This window comes from Bolinopsis microptera, chromosome 5 (assembly GCF_026151205.1).
Source record: "Bolinopsis microptera isolate Bmic1 chromosome 5, MBARI_Bmic_1.0, whole genome shotgun sequence".
NCBI classification, from domain to species: Eukaryota; Metazoa; Ctenophora; class Tentaculata; order Lobata; family Bolinopsidae; genus Bolinopsis; species Bolinopsis microptera.
The window spans coordinates 8,228,020-8,240,882 of NC_087076.1; the positions used below are offsets into that span (position 1 = coordinate 8,228,020).

The window sequence follows — 12,863 nt, forward strand, 5'->3', positions numbered from 1 at the left end:
TAGGTGTCAAGTGTCAACGAAAGTGTAAAAAAGCGTTAGATTAAAAAATCTTGCATTTTATAATGAAATAAAGAGCAGGTTCGGACTAGACACCAGCTATCTCTTCCCAATCGCAAGGAATGCGATGTAACAGCTGAGGACAACCTCCCTCAACTTAAGTATCGAGACAGGACGATATGGTCGGGGGAAATATTGAATCGAAGTTTTTTTATTTTGTTATTTTTTATGATTTCAATACCGACGACAAAGAAAACAAAACAGATACAATTGCACCACGATGAGTATTGTTAATATTCAAGTATTTGTATCAGCATATGTTTAATAATTTAACGTATAAGAGACCCCAATACATATGGTTTTATTGGTTACTTGTGAGGAGAAGAACTATATAAGATTTGACAAGTGACAGTGATTCTGAGTTTGCATTTGATAATATCACCTCCGCACCAGTATCTAGATCAACCAACTACCAATGTCTCTCTGGGCATGTGTCTACAATCTACATGCACCCAAATATCTTTCCAGCAAACCTGCAGCTATACCACACACAGTTACAAACAGCGCATTTCTTATCGTTCCAATTTAGCTGGTCGACATACCATCCCTAATCACTCTCCATTTTGCGATTTCAATCCAAATTTTGAGAAGATATCAGTAATTTTTGACGTTTGGCCATGGAATTAACCATAAAATCTTTTTCGATAAACTGAAATTAATTTTTTTTTTTAAAGTTTTGATCGTGCTATCGCTAAATTAACAATAGCTTAGAAAAAGGAGAAATGCGACAAAAAAAATTTTGGCGCAAATTTTTAATAGCCGACTTTTTAAAAAAAAACTTTTGTTTCCAACTTCAAAAAAAAGAATAACTAAATGGAGTTATTAAGGTGGTCAAGTTTCCTGAATACCTTAATTCCCAAAAATTTGGGCGACCAAAAATTTGAGCGGGCCTCTCGCCCAAATTTTTTGCAGACCAAATTAATTGCATAAATCTTTTCCGCCTGCTAAATTTTTTGCTAACCAAACTTTTGGCATTTGGCCTGTGGCCCTGAAATCTATAGAAAGATGGCTTTTTCTTCATATCCAAGTGAAAAAATATTTGAAATTTTAGTTTTCTAATCTATCATTCATGGCTTGACCAAGTAGCAGGGGTCTGGGGGCGCAGCCCCCAGTGTGGTCAAGGGGCGGAGCCCACCGGAAAATTTTTAAGGAAATTAGACAATTTTGACGCATTTTCCAGTACTTGAGGGAAACGAATTTACGTTAGCAGCAACTAAAAGAAAAAGCAAATTAATGTAAGTAGTCCGAATTTAAGCTTGACAGTACATACACGGAATTCATCCATTGTTCGTGGTAACTGGCATGGTATTTAAAGATAACACAATGTAGGGGGGGGGGGGGGGGGGGCTACAGTGCAACAAAACTGTAAACCATAGCCGTCTGGTTTAATGCTTTGTTGAAGAATACATAATTTTCATGTTTTTGTAAACTTGTCCCCCAAATCCCAGGGGGGGGGGGCAGCTGCCCCCTGCCCCCCCCCCCCCCAGTGATGTAGCCCATGCGCAACACACAATTATGTACACCTTTGTTTCCCCAAAGCTAAGCGTATGTGCCGCTTAGTTTGATAGATCATGATGTAAAACTTCTAATTTTCTTCCAAACCTTTCGACCATCTGGTGAGGCGTCATAATGATAATTGTATGTGAAAGGGGTATGATAAGATATGCTGAGTGTAAGTAGACTAAACTATCTGATTGAGAGACTAAATATCACTATTGTATATCTATCATTTTGTACTGTGCCATCGTCACTGTATTTTTTAGTAGTTACTGGGCAGATCGTAAATTTCATAATGTGAAACAACTCAGACTACCACCTACATGCTTAAAATTGGCAAATATCTAACTGAAATTTTAGTGGAAAATCGTTCATTTTTCGAAGAATTTGTGCCCAAATTTTTGGTCGCCCAAATGAGTTCAAATTTTCTGCCCAAATTTTTCGGGCTCAAATAAATTGTGCTCAATATAATGGCACACAAATTTTTGGGAACTAAGGTACTGCAAATCAGCAAAATACGGTAACAAAAATAATTGTTCTTAAGCTTTAGGGATTTGCATCTTCGCGTGATTGTCACTGTTATTTGGAAAATCAGTTGGTGTTTCAGTCTTTAGACACGCATTTCCTTCAGCTCGGTGGAGTTTGTTACTGAAAATGATGAGAAGTTATTGTTAAAAGAATGCACAGTGTAAAAGTGTAAAAATAAAATAAATTTTGTATGGTAGATTTATGGTAGACAATCTTGACGCATCAGTGTTTTCTAATTGTAGGAGAGCAATTCTGGGGATGTCATTAATGAACTCATTTTCTAATTATATCAACTCGTGCCAGTCCTAAACACTTTGAGATATTTCATGCTACAGTTCTTAACACGAAACCCTGTGATATCACAATTCACATAGCTAGACAAATTAATTCGACGATTTTTATATTTCCTTTTCTATATGTGGGACATCGATGTGGTAGGATCTTAATGATTATGAATAAAATATATCTTATTTCTGAGAGTAAGAACGCCAAAACTGCCCCTCCCAGTTTTAAATAGGTTTTATATAAGCAAACAATTTAAACACCTTCTCACTTCTGTTTCCGGTATGTAATTTGTGGGGTGATTCGGAATCAGCGTTCGAAAATACATTGAACCAGGTAAGTTTCAACTGTCGGGGTCCTTTTAGAAAAATCTCGAAGGTCGACTGTAGATTGATTCAGCACGCTCGTGTAAATATAGTCTGAGTTTCAGTTAAAAGCCTTGATTTACCTGGTATAAAATTCATAATTACAAGTCTTAACCTGAAATCGTTTCCGCGACGATCGTCGATGGTCGTCAAATAATTATTCATATACCCAGTTAATTATGTCATGGCATTGCCTGGAGTTTAATATCAATTTAAATTGATATTAAACTCCAGGCAATGCCATGACATTGACTCCTTAACCATGACCAACCATTTACCAAAATGCAAAATACATAGTACGAGGAGCATCAGCAAGTATAGTAGTTTTATCATTACTAAGTTTAATTTACCGAATAAATAAAATAGTAAAATGATGTTTCTCGCAACCACTTCGGTACAACGGCGAGATGCCACGCCGAGCTGCGAAGGATTGACATCGTGAATCAATGCAGGTGCATATACGTTTATTTCTTAATGAAAGGGATTTCAAGCCAGTAAGCGCCATATCGATCGCGACGTATTTTGGACGCTGATTCTGAATCACTTTTGAATGACATAGGGTAAACATGCTTCCCTGAGGAGTTATGAACGAACAACTGTTTTGGTCACGTGACAAACGTGAATTCAACTGTTTAGGGTTAGTGTTGAGGTTAGGGTCATTGTTATATAATAATAATATATAGTTATTGTTTTGGTTACGGTTACAGTTAGGGTGACGATTATTGTTATGGCTGTGAAGGATTGACATCTTGAATTAACCCTTTATTATAATTATATTTATAGTTATACTACTACTAGTGTACCCCGGCCTTCTCCCGGGATTTCACTGCCGCAGTTAAAAAGGGTAGGAGTATTTACCCGCTGAGTCATTAACACATATTTTAATCAGTTTTTTCTCGAATCTCGTGGCCTGGATAATTAAGTCATTATTAGGCACCACATTCCATGATCATAAGGTTCGTACATCCTGTACCACGACTATTACACCTCATCACTCCTAGTCCTATTTACTCTGCACCACACCCGCCTATTATATTTGAAAACATGCATTACATTTAATTGTCGTATGAAAGTAAACAAACATACCGCATGAATGAGTGGCTCCCCCCCCCCCCCCCCCCCTAATAAGCTTATAGTATTACTTGCAGCTAACCTAATTATGACTTATGTACCAACGCTACAGGGTGGCCCATAAGTGACTACCCACACGCAACCTCTTAATAACTCACGTAATTCGTCTCCAAATTGCACCAGAATTTCAGAGATTATAGATATGGGTCATACTTAGATTTCCTGAAAGTTTCGTAAGCCACGCCCAATTACAGTGGGCGTGGCGTGACACTCCCTCTTTTTCACTATTGTCTTCATAAAATGAGAACGCTTTAAGCTTAGAACTCAAAATTTTTTGCACACATTTGGCTTGATAATTGAAAACTTTTCCAAAAGTTTCAAGTTCATTGGTTAAAATATGGCTGAGTTATGACCATTTTAAAATCCATCGGATATGTGATCCGAGCACTCAGTCAGTGATATTTGCACTCAATTAGTGATCTCGTCACCCAATCTGATCAAGAGTAAGGCGTTAGCGTGTATTAATGAGGTTCATTAGGCTTTGATTGGATACCGATGATGACTTTGCTAGAAAGGGAAACACAAATTTTTAGGATAAAAACCAGATCGTGACTTTTCAGGAAAAGCCGTTCTCTCCACCACTTCATCCGGTCTAGTAGAGCCCCAGTGAATTGCATTCTGGGAGTTGCATATCCGTTTATATGGCCTTGTCGCTGTACCAGATTTCGTCCTCAAAGTAGGGATCCACATTCTGCTTGGACAGGAATGTGTTGGCGAAATCTATCCTCGATTGGAAATCACGGTCCAAAAGTTTGTGTTTCTTTGTGATTCGGTAGGCCCGGTTCGATGATTCAATGGATGGTTCATTCCTTTTTATTGATTGTAAGGAACCTGTGACTAGCAGGGCTCACAAGCCCTGAAATGGTGACACCACCATAAATTCGTGTGATAGCGTTTTAGGTGCAGTCAGCTGTATAGGCCGGCCCATAAGCAGGCTGCAACCAATCAAGCGGTGCATGTGAGCCAAACAGGCCATTAACCAAGTGACGAGATCACTGACTGAGTGCTCGGATCACGTATCCGATGAGTTTTGAAATGGTCATAACTTAGCCATATTTTAACCAATGAACTTGAAACTTTGGGAAAGGTTTTCAATTATCAAGCCAAATGTGTGCAAAAAATTTTGAGTTCTTAGCTTAAAGCGTTCTCATTTTATGAAGACAATAGTGAAAAAGAGGGAGTGTCACGCCACGCCCACTGTAATTGGGCGTGGCTTACGAAACTTTCAGGAAATCTAAGTATGACCCATATCTATAATCTCTGAAATTCTGGTGCAATTTGGAGACGAATTACGTGAGTTATTAAGAGGTTGCGTGTGGGTAGTCACTTATGGGCCACCCTGTACATAATATTCAGTAATGGAAGAGAAAGCGAAGAGGGAGAAAAAAGTGAGCCATTTTATGTCACATTTGTGGTACAAAACCATCAATTAAACCACTTTGACTTACCACCGGCCGATTTTTAAAAAATTTGCTTTTTGGCCTCGTCAGAGTTTTGTCGGCACTATACCGAAAAAACCAGTCCCGTAACTCTAACCTTTTTCTAAATTACAAATTAAGCCGCTCGGAAATTTCCCGCACACACACATACACACACACACACAGATTTATTGAGATTATTGTTTAAGATGTATCATCTGATTGTTTCGATGCCCGTTCAAAATTATGTTCGTTCACGCAAGTCGTAATGTTCGGTCAAGAAACTTCCGATAAGGTACATAATTGTAAAACTTTTAGAATTAATTGCTAAAAATTGGGCAGTGAATAATACACTATGGATGATGATCATTAATCATTTTATGTTACCACATGACTAAATTTAACACTTTCATTTTGTGTCACTGACTCGTAGTCGTATTTAGAGCGATATAATTATAACACTCGCCACATTGACACATATAGTTCTAATTCTATAATACCAAAAAAGCTTATATGTACCCGAAGAAAATACTGTACAGAGTGGTCCGTGATTGTTAAGATCTCCCGCTTCTTTTTTTCCGATGACGATCCCATCAAAATTAGTATTCGAGTCGTTTCTCCTGAAATATTACAAGTCAGAGTTGTGCAGTAGAATGGTATAGGAGAGACGAATTTACGACAGTTCACTGCGCACCGGCGTAAATACCTATCTATCAGTATCTTTATTATAATACGCCTAGAATTGTGTATCTGGAGTCCCTAGCGTATCGAGCAGAAAATGCCCGTAAGAGCTTCTAGTTTCAGTTTAATGATCTACTAAGTATTTATCCTTACAACCTGTCATGTTTAAATTATAGAACAGTTAACTATAGTATTTACGATGCAGTTGAGGCCATGCGGCACTTCTTAAACATTTCGATGCAGCACGTGCAGTGAACTAGAATAAAACAGTTATCAGTTATGAATATGACAGGTAGCTTATTAAAATTGTCGTATTGACCTGTCGTAAGATCGAACCAATTTTCGACAAGTATATTTAGGAACTACTTTAAAGCTTTAACTTTAAGTACTACTCGAATGCAAAGCGTTTAAGAACGGTTATAATGTTTCAGTAATTCTTACTTTTCTTCCGCGCCTGCCTTCGTGTGGTTGAAGGGTGCTTTTATAGCTCCTTTTATCATCTTTTTACCTCTGAAAGAAATTTAAATTTCAGTGTCTACTTTCTTATAATACCACCCATCAAGTATAATGTAAACCGAATATGATGAATTATATAAACTGGCATGAACCCGTCTAGCCCTAAAGTGGTATGGTGTCAAGAAACAACAATGTTTATTTATTTTGTGATTTTGACACATTTAAGGGTCCAAATTTCGGGACTTGAAGCACTTATTCTTTGGCCAATTTTAAAATGGTCGTTGTTCATACCTGATCATCCTGATCTTAAGAGCAAGCTGGCGTTTGAACTCAGAACCTCTGAAGTAGAATATGAAAGGGTTGATGGCGCTGTTTAGGCATGTCATGACCGTGTAACCGATGGTTAGCAGGTAAGGGGGTATGTGCATCTGAAATATAATTTAATTATATTATATTATATCATATGAAGCTATCATAAAGATCATGCTGATATCATCATATCAGCTGATATTTAGATTACAGAGTTGCTTCTTTGACCGTCAATGTGTGCACCTGATAGTTGATGCACTTGGTCAATTCTATATAATTTATTGACACTATTCAAACCAAAGCTTATCCTTAACGAATTATGTGCAAAATTGCGAGTAGTGAAAATCTACGGGTGCTATAATAGGTGCTATGCTAGAGTTTTCAAAACCTTGTCTCTCATTTAAAAATGAGTAAACTATTAAATAAAATGAATTAATTTACTGGACAGAAATAAGTACTAACAAACAAGCTGCTAGGAATAACGTTGGTCTGAACCAGAAACTGGCAACTCATCAGAGTCCAGAGAGGAGTGTAACAGAAAAGAAAAGCCCCCACTATTAGCAGCACAGTGGTGGTTAGAGAGACCAGGTCTGGCGGGAGTCGGCCACCTGATTTAGTCTTGTTTGTCAACTGTCTTGCGGCTAGGTAACTTCGGTACACTTTGGGGATACACACTAGGCTGCGGTTGATTGTTTAAGTCATGATTGAGTCGTTGAGAGAACTTTTATTTAACTACCTCAGGAACCATATATTTTGGTTATAGAATGTCTTGTTGCAACATATTTAGTTTCATCAATTTCAGTTCCATGATAAGAAATACCAAGAAATACTGGACCTTTACCGATAGTTGAAATTCGACATCTAGCGTCATCTAGCGTCATCTAGCGTCATCTAGCGTCATCTAGCGTCATCTAGCGTCATCTATCGTCATCAGGCGACATCTCACGATAGTCCACTAGATGACGCTAGATGATGCTATATGAAACTAGATGTCGAATTTCAACTATCGGTAAATGTCCGAAATACCAATATACCAATACCAATACAAATACCAAGAAATATCAATATTACAATATTACAATGATTTAAACGTCTGACAAAGTTTAAGAAAGTAGTCAAATGGTCAATTTATCATTTGATAATGTGGCCATAAATAGAAAATGGCCACCCAGAGTTAATAAATATTGCGATCAGATTGGTCGAGTTATAATTGAAATGTCAAATGTAATGAGATGACGATGGGTTCTTATAGTAGCTAGTAGCTACATGTTTCAATAACGCACCTGCTGATCACAATTCCAAGACCAGGGAGTACAAAGGGCAGGATTAGAAGGAAGAAGTATCCCAGGATATAGTTTGGAGTGCCGACATCCAGAAACTCCAGGCTATACACGTAGAGCAGGGCCAAGGGTTGGTACTTGTACGTGTCTTTAAACATGTAAGGAATCGAAGACATCAGCAGTGCCACAACCCTGAAAGTGTTAATGATAAACAGGATTATCAGCAGTGCTACAACGCTGAAAGTTGTAACAAACAGCAGTACAACAACTCTCAAAGGATGACTAGGATGACAAGTATTATACTCACCATGTAGGATGACATGTAGGATGACATGTAAGATGACATGTATGATGACATGTAGGATGACATGTAGGATGACAAGTATTACTCACCATACACTTGCAGTGAGGGTCATGGTCATGGGAACAGTCACATATCGTTTGATCCTCAGCGGATAGCACATGAATGCACATCTTATCACGCTGTAGATGTTATTTTTGGTTAGAACTTAAAAATTAAATCAAGGAGAAAAATGTAACTGTCACTTGTTAGAGACAATTTTCATTTTATAGTGGTCAATAGTGTATAACTATAATCATAAACACACATCCTATCCAAACTCCTTGGTTACTTTTACATGCTTTGATTTATCGAAGTAGCAAACCTAAATCCATCAAGACAAAGGCATCGATAATGACATATACAAATAATATAGAATCATATTTTAATTTTATCGATTAGTACGTGAATATTTTACCTCAGGATGAGAGTTATGTATAAACTTGCTCGAGAACAGGTATTGTGGGAGAAACCTGTAAGTTGAAAGTTATCGACAAATTGATTTTAAAAGAGATCCAAAAAAGCATCAGTGTCAAGAGCATCTGATGAAGAGGTTTTAGAAGTTAGTTGTAAGAATTAAAGTACCACTATCAGTACTATAATATTGCTGTATAGCGTATACCTTACTCGGGAATATTATAGCGGGTTAATTTATGACTGGGAAAATTAATGACCGGGAAAAATATGGCGGACTTTCCCAAAACCCGCCAAATTATCCCGGTCATGAATTTACCGGTGGCCGACCTTTCAAGTTTTTTTTTCAGAGGTCAACAAATTTTCAACCGAAATTTCTGTTTTTTGTTACTTGTTAAAGAAGTTATTTCAATTTGCAGTTATTGATATTGCTCAGAAATAGAAAAAAAGACACGTCTATTTAAAGGAAAATAAATCCAAGCAATAATAAGTCAAATCTTCATTAAAGCGTATTATCATTCTCATTATCGCTAATGTCCCCTCCATTATCATTATTGATATCATTATCCCCCTGCTGCTGACCGTCAAATTCGAAGTCGTACTGTTGTCTTAACAAGACTTTCATTTTGTCCGCTAGTGGGGCTACTGCTATGAAGGTCAGCCGGAGCTTGATTTTCTGCCCACCGCTTGGTATTGGGGAACGTCTTGGCTTTTCATCTTCAACTGCTCCAGTAATCAATCTACCGTGGACCATGAAATAGTGGCACAGTTTACTCACTTCTAGCGGGGTGTGGCCACAAGTTACTTTAACGAGAAAAACTCCCTCTTTCTTTAATCTACACACTGCACACGAGAAGCGATCAATCTTTAGCGACTCAGCTGATGTCTCTCGCCCCACTATTACACGCTCTCCAGGTTCCGCCTTTGTCCAGTCAAGTAGCTTTGTAAACATGAAATCCTCGAGATGCGATCGCAGCCGTAAATTCCAGAATATGAGTATCATCAGCTCTTGGGACTTCTTCTATCTCGGGAGCCTGGCGTGCCATTCTCAACGTCAGAAAATTGGTACACTGTAAGCTAACGATGACGACTCAAACTGCAACAGTAAAGAAATGATAATTAACTGCCCTTTAGCAGTAGCTTGTCATACGTTGTATGACCCGCCGCGCACGAAGTGCGCGGCTCCCCCTGTATCGTCAGGACGATAAAGGGGACCATAGTGAAACGACCGTAGTGAAACGACCATAGTGAAACGACCATAGTGAAACGACCGTGGGGGTCGCAACGTGATACAAAGCAGTAGCTATACCACGAAGACGCTTCTTCCGCGAACCTGTGGGAACCGGTACTGCGCTGAAATCTGATTTCTATAACCAAATAGTAATTTTTATAACGAAATTATGGTAGCAACAGCCAATAAAGTTACAGTCTCCATCCACTGCTTCAAAATTCTTCTCTAGCACATATGAGACTTCAGGTAAAATATGATGATCACCACCCCCGCGCGTGGAACCCCATAATCTGACTCGGCGGGTTTTATTATGACTGGTAAAATTTTTGACCGGGAAAAATATGGCGGAATTTTCCAAAACCCACCAATTTATCCTGCAGTCATAATATACCGAGTAAGGTATATAATATAAGGCACTGTTCTGTGCATGACATTCAGACCTTAATGGTACCAATAGTTAGAGACTTTATGAGTATGACTGTATCAGTATGACTCATACAGTCATACTCATAAAGTTTCTAAATATTGGTACCATTGTATGAGACTCATCAATTATTCTAAGCGAAATTGATCATAAAAATCAATATTGCAAACATTTAAGATAATTGGGAAAATTTCGCGTTCAAAAACTGATGAAAAACTAAAATGGCAAATTATCTCACCAGAAATGGTCCCAAAAACTTCTCCTGTCTTTCGACAACAACTGCTACCATAGAGGAGAGGTTTTCTGAAATTGAAACTGAGTTATTTAAATGTTTAGCGTTCAAAAGTTTGAATAATTCCGTGAATATCAATAAGACCGAGGGAAATTTTGTAAGTAACTTTCCAACGTTTCAATGTAACTAACTACATGATCATATTCGTGTTATCAAATTATTTGTTTCATAAAATGGTGAAAATTGTTGTGATGTTTAGTGTTCACCATTTTATTTTCATAAAACAAATAATTCGGATATTGTATGAGCCTCTTAAAATGAAAAACTCGAATTGGTCGAAAAAGTTATGAATGTAATTATGGATTAAAGAGGCCCTAACCTTTTTTGCTTAAATTGATATTTTTAACTTGATTATTATTGATTCTATAACCCGCAATTAATAATCATTAATTGTAGCCCACTATCTATTTTTATTGATTCTAACCTGCTATTGAAAAGTACGAAGGTAACGTAGGAAGATGATGTTAATCCTGTAAGGAAGTCTGACAATGCGATACTGAAAATACAATTCAATAGTTATACCATGATATCATGAGACCTAGCTAATACAGCACCTCGATATTTTAAAGTATTTGTCTTAAAATTAATTGAGCGTTAGTCAAGTGTCATAAATTAATTTTCAAACGAATTACGAAATAGGGAAAACGAGTGAATTGTTTCAAAATTCAGAGCTTTCTTTTTTAAGTTATACAAGTAAGCTAATATAAAGGAACCATGAGAAACAATAAAATTATAAAATCTAACGATTCAGCTAAAAGTAGAGCGAAACCGTCACATTTCAGTTTTAAGACAAATAAATCAACTGGGAAAATGTTTTCTACAAAAGCCACATCGTTCTGTTAAACTTATAAAAGTAAGCTTCTCAGAATCTCAACCAATTAATCACTGAATCATTACTAACTTGGTGAAGAGGATGTTTGCTCTAGTTTTAGGCAGCCCAATGAAGATCTTGAGAGCAAGGGCGTTCCCAAAGATAGACACGATAGTAATGAGAATCATGCAGATCCCCAGGACTCTGTCTATAGTGGGGCTGAACCATCCCTCCATTATTCTAAATTAGGAGGCAATAAGTTAGTGCGGTAGAATTAAAACATTCAAATTTTAAAAGGGGCTTTATTTGAAGTCCACATCTTGCTATATATAAAGCGAGACGATATATATATATATATAATTATATTTATTTATCCGTGCCATTTTACTGACACCACGGCATCAACTTTAGGGCTAGGAGGGTTCTACAAAGTTTCAGATGGCTGCAAACGACTCGCAATAGCTATGTCAACGAAACAAAAAAGAAGACTGACAATTTAGAGCTATTTTTGACCTAAATACGCGTGCTTTTTTCTTCATCAACTCACAAAATAAGTAATTTAGGGCATATTTTGTTTCATAAGCTAGTCAGGGCCAAGTTCGTGAACAGTTGTACACCATCTTACTATATATAAAGCGAGACGATATATATGGATATATGGATCCGTGCCATTTTACTGACACCAGGGCATCAACTTTAACGCGACTTTCCGCAAAAACCGTAAAAGATATACAACTGAAACTTTTTTGACTGGGTCAAATGCTTTAATGGCGTTCAAATCAGCATGAAAAAATAAAAAATAGGCCAAGAAATAGGAGTTTTAGAGCCCAAAATTTGGACCCCCAAGTGGTGTCAAAAACGCGAATTAAATAGGTAATAATTATTTTAGTCTCTTGAGTCTTGACACCACTTTAGGGTTAGACGGGTTCCTGCTAGTTATTAATAAAGTGACAAAACGTTACAGTGACCTGTGACGTGTCAATGTCAAGTGTCACAACATACTGTCATTATAATCAAGGATCTGAAGACATTCCCGTCTATATAACTTCCGCCCCGGGGTTTGAGACTTAGAATAGCTCAAAGGACCCATCAGAAACAAATTTGGTCTGGGTAGAAATTTTGGCTATGGTGCAGTGTACGCGGTTTCACTTAATATTGAATATTTTGAACATTTTTGAACATTTAAAATATAATTTGGAACATTACAGTAACGTTATTCAAATCTCAAACAGAAAAAAGTATATTTCAAAGCTTTGTGTTTTGATCATATGATTATGGGTGTATAGTGATTTTGATTGCATAAATTTGATTGGGCAGTGATGGTGAGTGAGAGGATGATGGGAGTGC

The 12,863-nt window shown here is 37.3% G+C and overlaps 2 protein-coding genes across 2 annotated transcripts in view; both read right to left on the bottom strand.

The window, feature by feature from the left end:
* Positions 1-10,865, bottom strand: part of LOC134814840 (myosin light polypeptide 6-like) — a 45,423-nt gene extending 34,558 nt beyond the window's left edge. The window contains exon 1 of the mRNA XM_063823135.1: positions 10,858-10,865. The gene's annotated coding sequence lies outside the window, so the exon portion shown is untranslated. The remainder of the gene's footprint in view (positions 1-10,857) is intronic.
* On the bottom strand, positions 6,397-11,752 carry LOC134815413 (adenosine receptor A2a-like). The gene is made up of 7 exons (XM_063823948.1): positions 11,607-11,752; positions 11,130-11,201; positions 8,398-8,487; positions 8,008-8,196; positions 7,208-7,403; positions 6,707-6,843; positions 6,397-6,469 (listed from the first exon to the last, which is right to left on the bottom strand). The coding sequence occupies exons 1-7, from the start codon at positions 11,750-11,752 to the stop codon at positions 6,397-6,399; spliced, it is 903 nt and encodes a 300-aa protein (XP_063680018.1).
* Positions 11,753-12,863: the final 1,111 nt, after the last annotated feature.